This window comes from Phoenix dactylifera, chromosome 14 (assembly GCF_051530095.1).
Source record: "Phoenix dactylifera cultivar Ajwa chromosome 14, Ajwa_hap1_PhDact_Kaust_v1.1, whole genome shotgun sequence".
Classification (NCBI taxonomy): Eukaryota; Viridiplantae; Streptophyta; class Magnoliopsida; order Arecales; family Arecaceae; genus Phoenix; species Phoenix dactylifera.
Window position 1 is genome coordinate 22,398,232 of NC_143203.1, and position 22,298 is coordinate 22,420,529.

A 22,298-nucleotide genomic window follows, 5' to 3' on the forward strand; every position below is an offset into this window, starting at 1 on the left:
AATATTGTTCCTAAAGCAGATTTAGTGAATGGTCGGTTCGCCGCGCCGTGGATCATCAGCAGCTAACAGCTAGAACAAAATGGTAATGAGAACACGAGAAAGATGCATCAGAATATCATGTTGATATTGGTACAGCGTTCTTCAAGGATCCATACATAAAATACTGGTTTCTAAGACCAGGATTGAATATTTGAATTCAAATATTACATTAATGTATGACTACCTTCTAAAATATAGTTAATGATGTGTAGAAACTCGAAATGTACTTTTTCGCATCTCATAAACGCATACTTAAGACCTAATATTGTTAAGTGACCTAACAAATACTGTTTGACCAACCTTGACTGACTTAGACTAAAAGATGGGTTAGCTATATAAGCACTCCAAATGGGCTGGTCTAAAATAAGTAGTCCATTGCTTGGATGTCAAAAACTTTCTGCAGCATAGAACTCGTCCTTAAGTTCTTTCGAAGATAAATGCTTTACAAATTCCTTGTCCTTCAAGTGATACCATGTAAAATCTCTGGCACATAATTTGCAATACGGTAATGAACGATCTTGGTGCTTTCATGGGGAGATAAGAATGCTGTGACAGATGATCTAGTGAGTATCTAAATTTGAGTATAAAGCATTTCCCAATCACCACTTACTAAATTTGAGTATCCAAATTTGAAAGGTGAAATTCAATTTCCAGAACTTCCAAGTTTTGTTTTCCAATAGAACTTTAAACTATCAAATTCCCCACTCGAATGAAACTTAGGCGACGTGGAACTAATGGCAAGCCATAGGTGACATAGAAATTTGAGCAGTATGAGGTTCAAGAACAATAAGAGGAAGTACCTAAGCTTTAGAAGGAGAATTAGGAAGGCATGGTAATACAGTTTCAGAACTTCAGGGAAAAAATCAAACTTCATTTGTTTCCTCTATTAGCTCTTTGTCCTGAGGCTGATATAGTATGGAATAATCACTTCTAATGGTTGATCATTAAAAGAAAGTTCAACTGCAATAAATTGAAAAACCATAGCTTTAAGTTGATCAAGGTACTCTTAAAATATCTTGTTTGTTCTTTAAATCGGTTTGCTTGTTCTCTAAATCCTTCATCTAGTCTTCCTTCTGTTTGAATTGAGCATTCTTCATATTGACAAGATAGCCCTCCGTAGAGTCGAAATTTATCATGCTCGTTGTTGGTGCAAACCAACACTTGAGAAATGGGATGTTTTCTAAAGATAAAAAAAAACCAAGAACATAACGAGAAATCAAGTTGATGTCGTAGTAGCAATTGATGCTAGAATTATACGGAGTTAAACACATGTAACAGAAGATTGTATAAAAGAGAAGAAAGCATCCACCACTAGATTCAAATAGATATTTCATAGACTCACTTTCTACATAAAACCATATTAAATATTTATATTTTTTATATTAATACATGAGTACATTTTGAAAGACATATCATAATTGCCTTTATAAACTTTTAAGAGACATACTGAACTATAATTAATGATGTCTACAAACTCAAAGACGCCTTCCACATTCAAAAACATATTTAAGATTTAATTATTAAACCTAATAAGTATTTTTGACTAGTGTTTGGCTTCTTGACCTAGATATAAACTAGGTATGCAGGCACCCCAAATGGATTGACCGAAAATAAGCAGTCTATCACTCTTACATCGAGTCAGAAAACTCATAATACACAAATGGATTGCTTGTTGATTAACCTTGACTAACGTAACCCGCACTTCAGTAAAGTTGAATTATAGATGTAGAAACAGAAAAATTAGTTCCGGAGAAGACAATCAGGTTGATTTTTGACTTGTACTCAAATGCACGCAGTTGGCAAAATAATCACAAGAAAATCATAAATTAATAATACTCAACAACAATCAAGTAATAAAATCTGGACAGACATACAAAAAAAAAGGTGAGTAAAGAAGGCAAATGAGAAAAAGGTATACATAGAAAAAAAAGGAAATCGAATTCAAAATATATGTATATATAGACACAAACATGCAGAAATCTAGTTCCACGGATCATCCCATCCTTTCGGTCCTTCCCTCTTAACAAAATCTAGGATGGCCTGAACTGCTTCTTGCACTCTATTAGAGAGAGAATGATTTCCCCATTCAATTTCAACCTTCTCGGCACCTCCCAAAGCCTGACATAGTCTGCAGGATTATGCAAACTAGGTGATTCATGCACCTCCGATAAGAAGTGGTTCATCAATAACTATATGACATCCTTAAGCTGTAGGATGAGCTTGAGAACTGTTACCTTTCTACCAGTGCTTTCTTATCAACATAGTCTGGCACATTCTCATCAGCCATGGAGAAAATAACCTGCAGCCAAATAATCAGAAACACAATTTAAAACAATATTTTGTACCAGAAAGTAGGAGGAACCTCAAAAATGAACGCTAGCTAAAAGAATCCCAGAGTCTACAACATTCTGCAAATTTTACAGCACAAAGTAAAGCAGAAGGCTTAATTTAGTTACCCAATTATTCCACAAAGTAAAACAGTCACAACTTTATCCTCCATTGGTGCAACTCAGAACGCTTAATTTAGTTACCCAATTACTTCACATGGTGGCCCGTACTGCCGAAGGCAATATGTTTGTCCAGGAGATTGATTGTTCTAGTGTAAGGAATTGAGATGATAAAACATCTCTATCTGGATCCCCAGCTGAAATCTAAAGAGCCAGTAATGAGAAGTCTCATGCAACCACAAACAAATATTATTGACTAGGAACTTAAAAAAGACGAGGACCAGCACTAAATTAAATATATTACTAAATACTACCGATTTGATCTATTAAGCTTTACTGCTAACTTGTTTCAGGCTTTTATAAACCAAGATTTTGTGAATCATTCTAATAGGTTGAGCCACTTATAGTTGAGGGATCTGAAGCAGTAGCTTTAGTGTGAAGTTGCATAACAGCTGTGAAAAGATGTAAATAAAATATTGATGCTTCATTAGAACAAAATAATTTTTGAACAGACACAATTATCAGTCGCTGAAGAATTGAGAAAAAGGTGATAATGATAGCGCACCTACGAATATTTTAAAAGACACTAGGCAATGCACATCTAGCAGGTTAACCCAAACATGATGAAAGAAAATTAGCAAATTTGACTGCAACAATTTGTTGAAGAAAAAAATATCAAGGGGGGAAACTCGCTAGACCAGATTCTGGAGAAAATTCAGGTGTGGCCTTGATGCTACAAAACCGAATAGCAAGTCCATTATCGGTTAATGATACTATGCATTTAAGAATGACTTTTGAATACTGGAAATTTAGATACCATGATGAAATGCCAAACTAACACGAGAAGAGCGAGGGAGGGAGTACTTTGTTTGCTTTCTAGAATGAGGGTAGGCCTTGGCACAAATCAATAAGGTTACTCTATTGACTTCGGTGTCACAGGTTCGGAACTCAAAAACAGTCTCTCCCTAGGAGGGGGTAAGACTGTGCACATCTGACCCTCCATAGACTACGCAGTGGTGAGAGCTCCAAGCAATAGGAGACCCTTTTATTCTAGAATGAAATATGAACGGCAAACAACTTGCACCAACATAAATCGATGTAAATGCAGAAAGCCTAATAGGACAGTGAACAGGACAATTAGAAGTTGAGAGAACCTTGGTGTTGAAATTAAAAGCGCTGAGTACAAAGAATTCAGATTGAGAAATAATAACTGAAAGGATAAGAGACAAGCCAAAGATGGTGTTCATACAACATCAAAAAAAATATTAATTGCTTCAAAAGAATGATGCTCGAGAGAGTGGTTGGACGACGGATTTTTACAATAAATTTATAGCCAAAAAGATAGCCTAAAACAATATAAAAGTTATGCAGAATGCATTTTGCTGATTATCATGATGGTTTCGCATAACCATGCATCACAGACTGTTCCTAAAGAAGTCTTTTGCATGAAATTAAACAAATAATTGGATGGACTGATGTTCAAACTGTGTTTAACGACTAAATGCAAAATAAAAACCTTTATGGACTAAACATAGAATGACAATCAAAGGACCAGGTGTTGAGTTCCCCCATACCGAATGCACAAAATAAGCAAGCATAAAACTTCTTCATGCTTTTGCGGATCTTAACATAATTCATTGATTCATCATTGATGCTATCAGCATCCTTAACAATGCTAGTTGTGGCAAGAAGGAAAAACTGCCTTGAAAGTAAATCATACAAATGCAACAGTTCTATTCTTTTATTCAGTACAAATGACGATGAAAATGAAAACATGAACACTTCATCAGGCAGTAACCAATCAAAAAATTAATGCCATGCCCTGATTCGGCATGATATGAAGTACTGTTGAAACACATTATGCATTGAAAAATAGCAAACTCAATAAACAAAAACAGATATAAAAGAGTGATTACCTGGCAAGGTGTACTTGTCATGTGACCAAGTCTCAATCTCAACTGGTCCTCGCTAAGATCTGAACTGAACATATCATCATCCCCCATGTATGCGCAAAGTGAATGGTACCTTTTAATTACTTTGGAATATCAGTAGAAAAGATTAACGAAAACACACATGCGTACAACCAGGAAATGTGGTTACAAAGTGACAGTACAACCAAGAGAATAATAGAGATTTACATCAATACTTGCTAGCTCCTCCCTAGCAGACTAGCTGAAAGCCTTCTTTATGAAGACATCTAGCCATTTTAATCATGAACTATATCTCAATTAATGCAGTTTCCGTATGAAGGCTTGAATGGTCTGCTCAATCTGATAATGGTGAAATTTTGGTGAATCACTACTTGACATGTGGTCGCAGTAATGATATCATTATTACTATCAGGCATTTAACACAAGATAGTTATAGGATTCACAGCTGTGCTAGCAGAGCATTTTTGCAGTGCCAAATTATATTTGGCAAGTGCACTTCATGCCCAGGGTAATTAACGAGTGTGAGAAGAAATATGTTGATTTTGTAGGAATAGGGCATTATCAACCCGTGATTTAAGTATCGTACTGGTAATGTACCGATAGCGATATGCCCCTTGGTTGAATGCCTAAAAAATTTAATAGAGAGGTGCTTCTATGGTATTATGTGATTGACGCACGCCTTGATGACCTAAAGTAAAAAATTTATAGAATGAGATTTACTATGTTGTATGACTCAAAATATTACACAATAAAAAGGGCTCTAAAAAACAAGTTGAGTGAAACAGGAACATGAGAAGGAAGAGATGGGTGATGGTGTATGTTGTTATTTTAGCAATTGGTGATGATTGAATGCTCCCTTGTGTGTAATAAAAGAAAAGTTATGTCCAGCAACCTGACATTTATGCAGCAAAACAAAAAAGGAAAATATATTTTAAGTTTTAACACTTCGAGTGTACCACTCAAGATGACGTGCTAAGCCTTCCATGGTACACTCGAGATAACATGCTAAACCTTCCATTAAAAAGTCAACTACAATAAAAACAAATAAGCATGAAGGTATTTTATGTCATAACTCAGGACCTCATCCAAAAAAGCTTGCCGGAAAGTATTATTTGGTTCCTTAATTCTGTATAAGTACTCAAGATCTATCCAACGAATAACTGATATGGAACTAAACACACGCCCGCACGAGTTCTCACATATTTCCCCCGTATAAGTCCCGACGTCCTCGTCCGGCTAAAACTTCAAATCCATATAAATCTAATCACAAGCATCACGATCAGCACGTGGTCAGCCCCAACAAATTCGTGCTATAGTACCCCTTCGTCCACATAGCTTATGAGCTGGATCCGCTCTGATATTATTTATGTGAGGACCTGTGCGGGTGTGTGTTTAGTTCCATATCGGTTATTTGCTGGGTAAATCTTGGATACTTATACAATATCAAGAAACACAAACAATACTTTCCGTCTAGCCTTTTTGGGTGAGGTCTTGAGTTGTGACAATATGGTATCAGAGCAATAGGTTTAATTGTGGGTAAAACTTAAAAGTTTAGCAATGGGTAGTTAGGTCTCGTTTAGTTAGGTTCCGCATAGTTGAATAAGAAAAGATAGATATTCTTAATTTTATTGTTGCTCGACCATAAAAATTGATTAATGTTAGTATTTTAATAGGTGATAATAAGCAACAGAGAAGAGGAGGTTTTAGCAAATTTTGCTGCAAGAAAAAGAGGAGCAAGAGTGACCACGAAAGGAGATGCCAACTAGCCAGTTGAGCAAGTTTCAAATGCCCCAGCCACTAGGGTAGACATTGTTGGAGAATGCCAAATAGTGGCTCAGCTCCTTCAGCAACAGCAGCAAATGCAGGCCACTCCTAGACCTACACCACCTCGAGAGTCCTATTACGAGAGATTCAGAAGGCTTAACCCACCGATGTTTAAGGGTGGAGCTGATTCTCTACCCATAGGGAATCAGGAGATGGAGAAGATGTTTGATCCACTGCAGTATTCCGATAACGTAAAAATTAGAATGGCCATACCGATGCTCAGAGGAAACAACGAGTTTTGGTGGACTACTATAAAAGCTGCTAATGGAAATAAGGATGACCAGCTGACGTGGAAAGAGTTTAAGAAAATATTTTATGATCAATACTTTTCTAAGTCAGTGAAATTAGCAAAAGAGAATGAGTTCTTGGTTTTGGGGCAGAAGGATGACATGACAATATTAAAGCATGCAAACAAATTTAACAAATTAGGCCGACTCTATCCCCAACTCTCAGAGTTCGAAAGGAGCAAGGCTAATAGATTTGAACAAGGTCTGAGATATCCGATTCGATCTCGTTTGTCATCTCACCTCTTCAGTAGTTATAAAGATGTGCTGGAAGGAGCCTTGAAGGTCGAATCAGATTTGAAGAGATTAGAGAAGGAAAAGGGTGACAAGAAGAGGCCAAGACCTGCAGAAACTTAAAGTGACAAGAAGATAGTCGTACCGGTGTGAACCGGACCAAGACTTGCAAGAGCTTAAAGCGACAAGAAGATAGCCGTACAGGTGCAAACCGGTCCGGTTCGCACTGGTACACTTCTATATCGCTCGGTTCCGGCCTCTTTGGGGCCGAAACCGTTTTCCACCGCCATATCGGACCAGTCCAGTACGGGCCGGTTTAGCATACCATTGTATATATGGAGAGAGAGTAGAGCTAGGGTGCTCTAAACAGGATAGCTGAGATAGTCATTTGTTCTTCAAAATCAATGATAGGTCATCCAATTTGAATATCTAAACTATTGAACATAATTAAAAAATGCCGAAATCAAAATCCATATATTGTAGTCTCTAACCTTTGCATTGGATTGATGATCATGAAATGTATCCATGTTCCATATACCCACCATTCTATAGTATGAGCATTGGATAATGGGTATCCTTATAAATCAGAATTTAGTTTGAGTTCCTTTCACCCGAACGATTAAGCTGTTAGCCAACTAACATGTTCTACAAACCTCAAAATGAATATGTAAAATCCACATCCATTGGTACAAGATAAAGATATTAAATATTGGCAGTGCTCAAATGGAATAGTAACAAGTGGCAAATATTGCATTTCATGATTTGGCATGTCAAACACCAATTAATTTCTTTTAGTAAACACAAGTAGAGCAAAATCTGCTGAAGATCATGGACCTTTTAATAGAATAGCATAAAAAATGTGAAAATTAAAGATGATTTTAGAATCCGGTAGTAGAAGACAAGCCATTTTGAAATGTATGTCTATATCAGGGCTACAAACCTACAACATAGCATGGTGGAAGGTAATGGCAGAAGTTCCTTGAAACCAAAGGTCAACAGAATTTGATTATTCATACGTAAATCAGCTTAAATGATTTAAAGAGAACATTGTTAGCACAATCATAAAGAGTAAGAGCAAATATTAAACAATGGAACTGCTGTAATTTTCACCTGTAGGCAGTTATTGGGGCATCTGGATTTGCTTCTCTGGGCATTAATTCCATTCCCCTACCTTCACTTATCATTTTTGCTGCCAAGTCTATCATCACAGCAGTTTCGGGAAGAGTTGCCCTGTATTCCCGGTCACTAACTGGGGCCTGATCAGTTATATCAAATTAAGCATATAAGATATTAATGACAATTATATACACAGTTTTGGCAGCATACATTCCTCAAAGAATCGTTGCCATTTTACCAAATAGTGAATTTTTAAATGAAAGATAGGGGGATAAAAATGTGGAAATTAGTTATGCTTAATGTCTGTAATTATAGAAATAATACGCATATAGGGCTAGAAGTGGGTTCAAGTTGGCTCGAGGCCTGTTGGGTCATACCAGCTTGGGTTTTGGCATGGCCTAAAAGGGTTCAAGTTGGGTTGGGGCACAAGTTGTAGAGCCCGAACAAAAACTTAACCTCACCCGAACCCAGCCCAAAGCCGGACCGGGCTTGGTCCGCCACTTGAACCCATTTAACCTTAACCCTAACCCATATTCCCCGACCCGCACGCTCTCTCTCCTACTCTTCTCTCCACCTCTTTCTCCCACCCTTCTCTCTACGTTTGTCTTCATTCCGTGACTCAAGCTCCTCACCCTCATCCTCCCTTCCCTCCTCGCCCCCCACCCACCTCAACATGTAAAGCCCCTCCCAGGCTCATGGATACCATCTGGAGGCTTCCACCCTCCCCCTTCCCCTAGCCTTCACTTGCTCCTTGTCGCTGTCATTCATAACTCCGACACCACTTCCCTCTACTCTCGAGATCTACTCCTCACCCTCGTTACCCCAACCACCGATGGCCCAAACCTAGCACCCATCCCCTCTACCTCCGCTTCTAGATCTCCTTCCCTTGCTCCTCCCAAACACCTCACAAGTACCTTGTTGCTGCCCCGCTGTCCCCCACCAACTCCCTCTACCTCTTCTCCATCGACCTAGTCAACTCCATCCTAGGATTTGGTCTCATACACGGCCACTAGGTGGGGGTTGCTAGACTCGAGCAAAGTTTGCTCGAGCTCAATTCTGGTTGGGCCTATTGGGGCTTTAGGTCAATCTCGGATCAAGCTCGGGCTTGATCTAGGAAATCTTTTTTGATCTTTGTCCTCGCCTAACGCCTGAAAAAAAATTTGGCAGGCTCAAAAAGGGCGCGACCTGTCCTAGCACAGCCCACTTCCAGCCCTATAAGGCTAGTATCTAAGAAAGAAAGCATTTAGAAGCAAAAGAGAAGTCCATCAACCTTGAATTTTTTATTAAGTTTATAATGTGTATTTTGTCATTGAAAAGTATTTCACTGATTTATCCTTGGTTATAATAGTAAAGCCCTAACAAGTTATCTGTTAGTAGTGGATTTGCACAAGAACGGCACTAACTAACACATCATAATTGTAGCAATTATAGACATATGATCCTAGCAGCTGAAAAATACACCAGTAACTTTTTTGAATAAATCAAGATAGTCATGTCAGAAGTTTGAAGACTATAATCATTAATCTAGACATGCTTAAGATGATTAAAAAGGCGTGTCTTTTCTCCTATGTTTCATGAATTTCTCACTCTTTGTACTCTGATTTACAATAGCCTTGGTTAATTTTGTCCATAATACCTCAGTTCTACCGAAAACACGTGAACCAGACATCGGTGGAAATTGCCCCTGAAATCAGGTATTCTGAACTTAAAGATAAAATGTGTAAGTGACTGGAGAATTGCAGATCATAAGAGGCTTGACATCCAATTCATAACTAATATACCCCTTAAATGAGCAACAATGCAAGAAGATCAATAAGCATTTTTACCCTTCAAACGAAGAAACTTTGCTTTGAGATTGGGGTTCAGTTCAAAGAAAACAGAGGAGATACTACTTTTTTCTCTGTGTACAGTGCGCTCAGTTGGCTTTCGTGGTTCTTTCAGGACACCAAATGGCCTCACTTCAGTCAGATATCAGAGCACCTGATTATTGAGCGGATGAGAGTCATGAGACAGTCCTGGTTGAAGACATCTCCTCAGAATAAAGGACAGCTGGTGTTGACATGGGACAACAGGTATTTTTTATTTGATTCTCAATCATCCATGATGACAGGAATCGGATGTCCTGAGACTTTGACGATCAGGTTCAGAAGGTGCCCTTTCAGTTTCAGGACACCAAATGGCCTCACTTCAGATAGATATCAGAGCACCTGATTATTGAGCGGATGAGAGTCATGAGACAGTCAGTCCTGGTTGAAGACATCTCCTCAGAATAAAAGACAGCTGGTGCTGACATGGGACAACAGGTATTTTTTATTTGATTCTCAATTATCCATGATGACAGGAATCGGATGTCCTGAGACTTTGACGATCAGGTTCAGAAGGTGCCCTTTGCTATGACTATAAGCAATTACTGATGTAGCTAGCTTATAAGAACAAAATGCTGACTTATGAGGCAGGATGGTTAGTTCATGGATAACTTCCTTGAGGATAAAACATTGAGAATTATTTTCCTTGAATCAGGCCTTACAGGTTTTTTTTGTTGTCAAGGAAGGCAGCAACAGCAACCTATGCAGACTTTGTAACTGTATCAGCTGCCTGCCTCCACATCAGCTTGTTGAAGGATGTACTTGGTGCACTCAGGTGACACCCTTAGCTTTTTGTTGGATGATCTCGATCAAAGAATTGACAGAATCTTTTTAAAGCAATTCTAAAATAAAGATGACTATTGTCGAGGATGTCCAATAGGCAAGACAACCCCTCAATGTGGAGCTATAAGGTTCTTTGGGCTTTCTTCATGTGCTTCAAACTGGGAAACCTTTTAGGAGAATCAGCCAGGAGAATTATCAGCCTAAGACACTTCATTTGTTTGGTTATTTTTTAGTCTTCCAACATATAAATCACTTCCTCTTTTTGGTACAGCATTATTATGTTTTGGGTAAGAATTTGACCGGGTGGGAGATAAAGCTTATATAACCTCCCTGCAACCTTGCTTGTTCTTCTATCGATTGAAAAAGAACATGACAAACTCCCCCACATTTCCTAAAAATTTAAGAAACAGTGGCGTTGATGAACTTGCAAATTTTGTGATATAATTGACAATTTTTTTAACTTAGGACATTCTTAATTCATACGGAGCCATAAATGTAGAAAATATATAACAAATAAGAAAATACCTGTAAAATGACTCCACGAACCGCTCTGGAGAATGCAAAATTTGTGCGCATATAATGCACAATATCCTGTATAAGTGTTCGTGGGTCAAGTTAATATACTTGACATGTGTCTAGATGGTAAGGCAAGATAAGCTTCAACCAAATGTTTGAATTTCACATATATGAACCTGGCAACCAGTACTGTGCCCAAGCAGCACAACACCCTCCGAGTTTTCCTTATTTATTAAGTAGCCAATAAGCTGATCTATCTCCAAGGAGTCCTTTGATACACAATCAGAAAACAGAGTTAGCGCAATAATATATGTATTCAAATGAAGAAAAAAAATAACATATACATGAAATATGCTAGCAGAATCTAAATTTACTTTATGTTTAAATAAGTAATAAGGTTACTCAAGAAATCGTGCTTAATCATGTCAACCTCATATTAGATCATATTAAATGTAATAGAAAGTTTAGTAGGAGCTAAAAGTTATGGCACATACTTAGAAGCATATCTACTACCAGACTTCATATATGAATTCTACTATATGTTTATTTCTTGAAGTTTAAAATCTAGAGTAATGTAGTTAGATCAATAATCATTACTTGTGCTGGCGAGGAAAATAAAACTATTCCCTACCTGACCATATTACCTGCATACATTTATCGATCTGTGATAGCAAAATACATCAAAAACTAACTGTGACTTTGTATCAAGAACAACCAAGATTCAACTCCAGTCACAAACTTCCAACTTCAAAAATTAGTAGAAGATTTCTTAATAACTATGTGAATTTTTTATCAAAGGTCTGACCCAAACTCTATCATGAGTACAGATTGTATGTTTCCATACATAAATCATGGGTTTTACAAATACACTATTGTTTTCTAAAATTCTCTAAATTTTGTTGTATGCCAACCCTCATATCAAATGTCCCTCATACTCTTCAACGTCTCTTTATTCCTGAATATTTTGAGCTCCAGCAACGTCAAGACTTTCAACAGAATTTCTTTTCAAAAAAAAATAAAAGAAAAAAAATCACCTTTTGCAAAGTTCAAATAATAACTCTTTAGACAACCGTTACAATTCTCTACCTTTCGTTTTCAACAATTTCTTGTCCTTGACCAATTTAAAATACGTGGTTAGATTAAAAGGTTTGCCAAAATCAACCAAATAAACAAATACAGAAAGAATACATTCTCTCTCTCTCTCTCTCCGTGTTCCACCCTGTTGCTTATCGGCATTGAAGATCTCTTGTGCAAGAGTTGGAATTTATGACTACTTGAAATGGAGGTTACACACTTCTTTTGGTAACAAAGTTAATAGATATATATATATATACACAATATGATGGGGCAGTGACAAAGAGAGTCCAGTGCACAATTATCCATGCAATTCCTTTGCCCTTAAATGTAGCAACCAGTCTCTTTAATCTAAAAATAAATGGTTGATTTGGAAGAAGAAAGACACAAAGAATTAGAATGAAGAAGGCTTATTGAGATCAAGACTTAAAGACCCTCTGAAACAAGATGGATACCGTTGGTACCGCACCACTATAAAGGAAAACAAGCACCAGTACCGGGTGCGGGATGCTGATCCTTAATTGGATTCATAACCCAGCCAAAAGTGTTTTGGAACATGCCTGTACCAGGGCCAGGTTGGTTGGTACTGAGCACGAACCGACCAGGTCACCACATTTGGAAAAAAAAAAGGAGAAAGAGAGCTTTGACGCCTTGCGCTCTTTCCTTTTTCCTCCGGTCACACGTTTGCTATGGGTGGGAGACCGAGAAAGAGAATGGGGGGGAGAGAGAGAGGGGGAGGAAGAGGGAGGGGGGGAGAGAGAGAAGGGAGAGGAGGAAGAGAAAGAAAAAGGTAGTGGGTGCTGGTACCAATATTGGCACCATACATATGTTGAACCACCTCAAAATTCATTTAAGCATGAAAAAATAAAAAATATTCACTAAAAATTTACTTAAAATTAAAATTTTTAAAAAATAATAAAACCACAGAAAAAGGGTCTCAGCACGATACTGAGACACAGAATTTTCCCAAGAGTCAGGTGACTCAGAACTATATAGTCCCGATATCGTATCAACCCAATGAAATATCAGTATGGACTTCAGTACCGGTGATTTGAATGATTGGATGTAATGCCAAATAGATATAAAGTGATATAAAAGACGGAAAGGTACTAGATAATAGGAGGTATTTGAATAAAGGGAACGGAACATGATGGGCTCCTAATTGTTTAGATGGGAAAAGATCCAAAAAATTTAATCTTCACTGAATTGAATGACTAAAATATCAAGTCTCCACTCTTTGCAACCTGACCATGCTCTTTGAATCAAACTTAATTCAATAGGAAAGTGAAATCCTAAACATACCCAGACCTCTGATTGAAAATTAAATTAATTATATTTTACTTTTAACTCTTCTATCAAATTATTTTTATTCTAATTTTTACTCAAAAAAACTAAAGCTTCCCTACAACCCACTAGGGAAAAGAAAACTCCTTTGCCACCTGGATGCCTACTAACACAAGTATTCTGCCCGATATTACTCTTACTACAAATTAATAATAGAGCATCTTCAGCATTAAGCACTTCACAGTGCTGCAACATTAAGATATTCTCCTAGACAACGGTTGATATGAACAGGAATTCATTTTAAAACTCTTTAAAATCACTCCAACAGCAGCTTCCTTCTTGCTGCTGCTTATTGCAACCATTGCTTCCAGAAGCTTTTCTTAGACTATGAATGCTGCACTTGCAGCATAACTCCTGCCAACTTAATTGCATCACAAGCTTCCAAACCAAGAAAACCATCTTAGAAACTTCACTTCCTTGGACCTCTAAAGTCTAAATTCATAAATCAAGCACAAGATAAGAACCTCTTAATTATCACAAATATTATTTCTGCATCCAAATGGCATGACGAGGTAAAGTTTATTATGTCATACTTGCATAATATTTGTATTGATCATGTGCAATGAATTTAGTGAGATTGCTTTCTATTAGTAGAACAAAGTTTAAAGTTAATTAGTAAGAAGGTCTTTAGGAGTTATGAATATTTCAGTGCAAATCCTCCCGGAGATATAGATCATCAACGAATAAACATTTTGATCCTCAACAGCATCTACCAAGAATACCCAAAATGAGCGAATAACTTAAAAACTCCTCAGGATGCCCTTGAGAGGGTCTTCAACACTTTAAATGACAGGATAGTGTCTTTTGCAATTTTGTTCCAAAAATATGTTGAACAATTGTTAGCAATAAGTCTAATCTCATCATCAGGAAATATGTCATTTCAAAGCAATGATTTATTCTCAGACATGCATGAGTTTAGTTCTCTTTGGATTAAAAAGCTTCGAGATCACTAGGAATAACAAAATGGTGCCAACAGATTTAGTGTGTCAAACATGCACAGTCATCTATGTTAGAACTATTCAGAATTTTCAAATATTCTGAAATATTTTATAGCTCGATATAAATTATCATGAAATAATAATTAGCAAAAAAACAAAAAAATAATTAGCAGATTTGACAAATGGAATATAATATAATTCTTATACCTCCCCTAATTTTTCCTGACTACCTCAACCACACAATTCATGTGCTCCATTCAGTTTAACTTTCCTATCTTTCATGGTTTTTAAGCATCATTTTCTCAATTTTTTGCCAATCTGTAGCAGATCAACCATGGTACAAATCCATTGTGCTACGATCAACTTTTTGATATGCCTGACCAGTGTTTTTAAGATATTATAGTACAAAATGATGCCACTTTTTAAAACAAAACTTTCAACTGTGTGAACTTATTCAGACTTGCTTGGCAAAAGGTATAGTCGAGATACTTGTGCAATGGAGTATATAATATTAGCTTTGCTCTTGAAGTTATCACTAGTCTAATTAAATAAAGAAAATGTTATGTTAAAAAAAATAATTCTAGATGGCATCAGTAATCCAGTAGCCAATTTAAGAAATCATACTTCTTCTAAGCTGGAAGTGCCATATCCAACATAAGATGAAGAAAGTAAGGGTTGCACCAAGGACCATTTCTCATTCTCCAAGGCAATTGACAAAGGTTCCAAATACCTGCAAAACAGCGAAATTTCTGAACACTAGAAAGAAATTATATCAATAAAACATAGTGTGAATTTACATCTATAAATAGTTATATTACACGCATTTTCATCCATTAATAACAAGGAAAAAATTGAATCTAGGAAATTTTCTCTAGGAATATTGCAGAGTTAACACCATTAGAGTCAGGAACCCCTCATCAAAATCCAAAGTCGAATCTATTTATAGAAAAAGTGATAATTTAAATTTCAGGAAGTGTTTTAGGTCGACCAAAACCAATTTACCCAAGCTTGCACAATTCAACATGATGTGGGAAAGAACTTCAGATTTCAGTGAGGTAAGAACTAAATAAGAATATTAATGACTAAAAATGTTTTAAATGGATGAGTTTCTTACAGCTAAGAAGGTCACATTACCAGAGTTTTGATTCAAAATACAGTTTAAATTTAAACACAATAACAGGACACTAGTGTCAGGTGGTAAAATTCATGCATTGTTAGTAACCAACTATAGCAGTAACATGTTCTTGGATGCCTTTATTGGGGGAACTGGACCTAGAAAACTTTTTCTTGCTCCACATAATATATGAGAATACTTTAAGATCCGCAAAAGCTTATAGATGACCACCAATCAGAGACATGATCTATAAAGTTTGTAAGAGCTAATAAGGAGAATATATCAGAACATTACAGTGTCATTGGCTACTGTATGGAAAGGGACAAAATAACAAAAACACTCGTTTCTCATTACAGATGCAAGCCAACCAAGATTACACCAAGTACAAACCCAAAAGCAGTACAGAATGTATTTGTCAAATCCACAGGTTAGACCCATTCCCTATTGAGCAATGTTCAATCAGTGCAAAATATAAATCAGCCTAATATTCAAAAAAAAAATGATAATATCAATATAGATTACTACGAAAAGAAAAGTCTCAACTGACCAAATTACTTAATAAGAAGTTGGATCCAAGCAAAAACAAATATTAATAACTGGATCGAGCAACGGTGGACACAGTCCCCGGACTACCTGATCCCATCTCAGACCGTGTTGAACCAGGGCCAAACGCCATCATCCTATTTGGTTTAGATTGCTTTAAGTAAGAATATTCTAAGTTAGTGGCATTTCATGTTAGGATCAAATATGTGTTTTAAAAACTAATATTATTTTTAAGAGACTAAAAACGACACGATAGCCAGGCAGTATATAAGACATAAAAATTAATTGATGAAAACAATGAATGAAACAGGAAAATATGTCTCAGAAGAATGTTGATATACTCAGTTGCCAAAAGTCCTTCTGTCAATCCACCAATAAAAATGACTTGTTGGTTAAAATCGCCGGTTTTGAATGCCACCTGTGAGAAAAAAAATATTCCATGGGAAAAATGAGAATATCATACAACCAAGTATTGGAAATATTATATATCTTGAACAAGGCACCATTGTAGATGCTATAGTGTATAAAGAAGAAACCATGGTCATTATGAAAAGATATGCTGGCCCTTCCCAAGGCACTGGGGCAAATTCACAAATCTCAGCGCACTACATCATTGACTTCATTAACAAACAAAATCAGTCATCTGCAAATGCTTTGATGCAGTCCCCAGAAACAAAATCACTTGATTCGGAGGGTAACAAGTTGACTGGCATAATATTGGAGAACATGAAGGCCAAATATTAGTGTCTGCATATTAGTGTTAGCAGTGCACATATAGGTCATCTGCAACTATATTAAAATGTCAAATTCAGATTTGTTCTGTAGAAAGTCTCAACCATGAGCTTTTCACTGCCACAAAACAATATCAACGCCTGTCAGAAGGGAAAATAAGCCACTTCCTTTCCTGACCATATTTAAAATAGTTAACCCCATGTTAACTTAACAGAAAAGATTCCATCGCCTAAGATGTCGGAGAGATCTTAAAATCAGTGTCCAGATTTGAGTGTCTTTTTCTTCTCCAGATGGCACCATGTACGGGAAAATATAACCTCACATATGCATGTAACGTTTTGAGATCTTTTCTACAATTGGTTCTATATTTGAAATCAGCTCTATGGATAGTCATCAAGGTTCTATAGGAGGTAGCTATAAAGGGAAAAGTACCTGCCACAAGACCTGGAATGCTTGTGCGCGAGTAGAACATACTACATGTGTTGCTGCTTAAGCAATTTACGGCCACAAACCAAGAAGCTACTCTCCAAGATCTAGAAAAGAGTCCAAATGGAGATGGAAGAAGGTAAGGTTTGATGAGGGAAATATGTTCATCTTTCAGGCCCAAAGCTCATAAACCAAGTCAATACAGAATCCTATACATAAGTCTAATAAGGAGTATGAGATCCAAGGGCACGAATAAGTTCAAGAAAATAAGGGTATTAGCATAAAGTAAAGACAAGCAATCCAGATTTCGGATTACAAATCTTATAAAACGAGCTTCATGTTAGTGGGATATATATATATATATATAATATTAAAAAAAAGAAAGTTTGCTTATCAGATCTCCATTATGAATGGATTTGAACATACTAATATAAAATAAAAATGAATATGAGGGCAGTGTCTGGAGTTCCTAGTTGCTATTGATTACAAAATGTACAGTGACGTGCGAACAAGTCATGGAATAGACAGGAAATAGCCCTCGAAGATTTGTAGTAAAATCGAATCAGGTTTTATCGATCAGATCAGTTTGAGATTTAATGTAAGAAAGAAAAAAGTACATAATAGTGATGGTGATAATCACAATAGGAAGAAAAGAATAGAAGAGCACAACATAATAGAGCAGATTTATCTAAGATCATATAACTCTAAAACCATGCATCTGCACACTTTCATTACTAACTTATGCCAATTATAACTATATCAATAATGACTAAGATACTGCTATTGTATACCCTCTAATAAAAACATAAATAATGACTAAGAGACTGTGATTGTACACCCTCTAATAAAAACATAAATAATGACTAAGAGACTGTGATTGTACACCCTCTAGCAACAACATATGTCAACCTAGACATAAGTTCAAAAACAATTATGTAAGTAATACAAAATAAAATAGGGTCTCCCAATATGATGTGCTTATGGATCAATTAGAGAAAAGTCTGATAAGAAAGAAGAGAAATAAGAATAACAAAAGGTACAGTTGCTTGTGCACATCTAACTGTTAGATCCTTCTGATTCCTAGAACTTAAGATATAGGAGCATCAAACAGAAGGGCATAAACCATGTCTCACCAAACAAAAGGCAAGAAATCCAGGCTTTCTTTTACTGAATCTCATTCCTCCATCCATTCTCCCCTACTTATAAACAACTTAAGCAATCAGCCTCCTCAAGTATGTTACTGATGCAGTCATGAAGAAAGAAAGGGAGAGAAAAAGGCCTTCCCCATTCTACCTTCATTCAAATTCCCAAACTCATTTATGCATGACTCGGCAACAAAAGAAAGTCTCCTCCAGTAAAGCAGCAACAACCTACAAGAACCTCGAGACATTATCAACCATATGCGATCCACTATCTTCTTGATGCCATCTTTGCCCAATCTTAAGTCTCTGCACCATCTCCAATAAATCCACGTGCCTATGTACGTAGGAATTGCAAGGACAAATACTGGCAAACTAGTCTTTTCCTGATAAAGATTGAGAAGGCAGGACTTTCCGAACCAGCTTTCCTAAAAGACGAGAATCCTAGAACTTCCGTTTGACTCGAGTAATTATACATGTAAGTTGGGAACATTGCGTGTACCAAGTACAACATGACAAGATCCCCAACAGCAAACATGGAGCAGTTGCCACTCAACCTTTGAGACATCACCTTGACAGAAGAAGCACAGCCAGCATCACGACGCAATCAAGAAGATATTTAACAAAATAACCATCGGTAAGAAATGATTACTTTATCGAATTTTTTCTGACATCAGGAATTTTGTTTACGGTCCCAAACAAGGGGCCCATATGCTACCTTACCGGTACCCCATACATCAGCAAACCAACAACACTCACCATGCTGCAGTTTGGCCAAGAATCAAAACCACGCAATTGATAAATACCAAATAAAATCTAGCGAATGCATACATGTCAAAATTAACCACGGAGACAAAGACAAACCCTAACCTCCCATCCATCAAAGAACAGCCCCACTTACAAACATATGATCAAGAACCATATATTTACCATCAAGAAAAGCTATAAAGAGCTCGAATCAGCATATTCTACTACAGAGTTCTGTTAAAAAAAACAAGAAGTTAACTTTTTCCTAAATTTTTTTCCGTTTTGCTTTTTACCTGGACAGGCTTGGGGCCGTACTTAAAGAGAACGCCGTGGAGCTGGTTCTTGCGGGAGCCGGGGCCGAGGCCGTTGGCAGCGGCGGGGATGGAGGAGGCGCCGCCGCCAGAAACGGCGGCGGATTTGAGGGAGCCGCTGCGGACGAGACCGGCAAGCCAGGAGGAAGAGGACGAGGAGGAGGAGGAGGACGCGGCGGGAGCCGTGATCGAGGGATTCATGGCGAGCGATCGGCTGCTCCTGCTTCCCCGCCCATGCGATGGGGAGAAGTAGGAATTATATTTTTTTCTTTCTTTTTTTTAGGTTTTTGGATGGGGGGCGAGGGGCGTTGGATCGGAGAGGACTGAGGAGATATTTTTCAGGGTATCCGTCCAGCATGAGAGAATATCAAATGGATGGCTGTGATCCAATCGGCTGACGATTATAGAGCTATTAATATTTTAACTTAAAATTGCTTTGGAATGTCCGTTTTCTCCGTATGCGCTAGCCGGCATTCAACCATACCCCTGAGACCGGCTCTTGGCCTGCGAAGAGAACTCTTCTTGCGAGCCGCGTAATATTTTTCTTCGAATTTATATGTATCTGCTTTATTACCTACGCACGTTATAATGCAAATCATACTAGTGATTGTTAAAATTTAAATGTTTTATTTCATATTTATTAATTAAAAGCTCTAGTCATTGGTAGGTTTGTCTGAATCTTTAGGTATTTGATTATTTGATTTTGTAGCTGAGAAAGTGCTTTATTTGTAGTCCTATTTTATAGGAGTTGTGGTTAGTGCGAGGATGAATCATTCTGATGTAAAGCCTATTTATAGGGTCTTTTTCTTTATCCAAAAAATGATGATGGATAGAGCTTTGCCATTCCAACAAGTCTATTTTGTTTCTCCTTAATTTTGTATCAATGATTGATTTATTATTATTTACAATTTATGCAAATTTGATAATAAGAGTATATCTAAGCATTATAGAATCAATTTATTTTGTGGTGATATGATTACTATACAATTTTTTTTATAATAATCCAATAATAAATTAATAATAAAAATATATTTTATAATTATAGTAATAATATGGCAATTACTATACAATAATCAAAATGCTATATTACTGTAATAATCATTTCTATAATAATAATAATTAATAATACAAATATTTATTATTATTATCACCACTATTATTGTCGTCGCTGCTATTATTATTGTTATTATTATTATTGTGTCATATTGACTCTTACTGAAATTTATACATGATATAATAATAATCAAATCGTGTTAATAATAATATATCTAATTATATTTTTATTGAATTATTTTAAAATAATATAATTACTAAATTAATAGCTAAAAATAATTAAATAATAATTTAATAACAATATTATTTTATTTTATTATTATATAAATAATCAAGATGTAGTGCATAATGAAAGTGAATATTGTTAGTTAGTCTTTAAATATCCCAATATCTAGATCCAGACTTCAAAGGCTCTAAAGATTTATGACTAATAAAAATGAGGTTCTTATTCTATTTTATGTATTCATTATAAAATTAATATTCACCATAAAATTCTTGCAAGTTACAAAATTAATGATTCATTATTTATTGGCAATAAACCCCTACATGGCAACCATGTACAAAGTATACCGTACTTTGCATTGCTGATCTTTATTACAAATAATTAAATAGAAATAGCTTTTGTAACTATAATTTTAATAATTGTAGCAGATGCAGTTATAGTCCTCATTTGAATTGTATACAATAAAATTATAAGCAAATAAATGGCTTTTAAGATTTTTTTTAGCCATCTTTTCTTGCTTTTTTTTCTTTTTTTTTTCATTGGCGCGAGCATAGCCCAAAAAGTTAGAAAAAAACAAAAACTACAAAAAAATTTGGGACTGAGCCACGTCCGTCACAAATAACATTTTCGGAATATTGGGCTACATAGAAAGCCACCTAGTCCACAGCACTATTGGTCTCTCTGTACATATGAGTAGCCCGGAATAGAATACAGTCGTCCAGAAGGCGGCGAGTATCCTGAATCAACCGCATGCTCCCATCAGACTACCCAGAGCTCAGGATCTCCTCGATCACCGTAGCAATATCTTCCTCAAGAATGATATAATCCACACCCAACACCTGTTTCGCATAGAAAACACCCTCCCAAGCGGCCCTAACCTCGGCCCTGACAGGGGTCTGGTCAAAAATACGCCACCCCTCAGCCGCCGCTAGTCTGGCCTGCTGATTTCTGATGACAAACCCAGCGCTACTGCAACCACCCGCCCTGATGCAACCGTCAAAGTTCATCTTGGAAAAATCAGAGGGTGGGGCTCCTGCCTTTGTAGTAACTCTTGAATTCCTTTTCCATCCAAGTAATCATGGAACCCACTTAGGGCTCGTTTGGTTCGCGGGAAGCATTTTTCATCATAGGAATATGATTCCTGGGAAACAAATTCCTAAAAAGATGATGCCTAGGAAAATACTTTTGGCATGTTTGGTTGACCATGGGAAAGTGACAATTTTTCAAAGTGTTTGGTTGGCCATCCACTTTCCTCGGAAAGTTATGTATAATTCGTACAATACTTTTAATAAAAATTAGGTCTTTAATACCTCTTTAATGTTTCTTTAATGCTGAATGATCTTTTTGGGAAAAAATAAAAATAGAGTGATTTCTGCCTCATAGAAAAGTTACTTTTTCATGTTTTTCATGGGAAAGATTTTTCCATGAAATATGGGAATCATATTCCAATGAGAATACAACTTTTCTATCTCTCTTTTTTAAAAATTTTAATTAAATAAAAAATATTTTATTACTTTTTTTTGTTGCCTTTTTTTTTTTTTTTTTCTTCTTTTTCCGCGAACCAAACGGGCGCTTGGTTTTTTCAAGGAAAAGAAGGGCAACGCAAGTTACTCTC

At 36.5% G+C, this 22,298-nt stretch overlaps 1 protein-coding gene across 3 annotated transcripts; it reads right to left on the reverse strand.

Moving 5' to 3' along the window:
• Nucleotides 1-1,835: 1,835 nt before the first annotated feature.
• Nucleotides 1,836-19,747, reverse strand: LOC103705095 (UPF0613 protein PB24D3.06c-like). Of its 3 annotated transcripts, XR_015972949.2 has the most exons (10): nucleotides 19,390-19,732; nucleotides 16,394-16,470; nucleotides 15,020-15,125; nucleotides 11,216-11,308; nucleotides 11,049-11,114; nucleotides 7,870-8,015; nucleotides 4,403-4,511; nucleotides 2,496-2,690; nucleotides 2,274-2,338; nucleotides 2,092-2,167 (listed from the first exon to the last, which is right to left on the reverse strand). XR_015972949.2 is itself a non-coding variant. In XM_008788709.6 (9 exons), exons 1-9 carry the CDS (start codon nucleotides 19,606-19,608, stop codon nucleotides 2,020-2,022), a joined length of 1,029 nt encoding a protein of 342 aa, XP_008786931.3. In that variant the 5' UTR covers nucleotides 19,609-19,747; the 3' UTR covers nucleotides 1,836-2,019. The 3 variants fall into 3 exon arrangements, 2 of the variants coding, with proteins under 2 accessions (XP_008786931.3, XP_088566430.1); XM_008788709.6 differs by lacking the exon at nucleotides 2,496-2,690 and having other exon boundaries at nucleotides 1,836-2,167; nucleotides 19,390-19,747; XM_088710304.2 differs by lacking the exons at nucleotides 2,496-2,690; nucleotides 19,390-19,732 and adding an exon at nucleotides 18,344-18,937 and having other exon boundaries at nucleotides 1,836-2,167.
• Nucleotides 19,748-22,298: the final 2,551 nt, after the last annotated feature.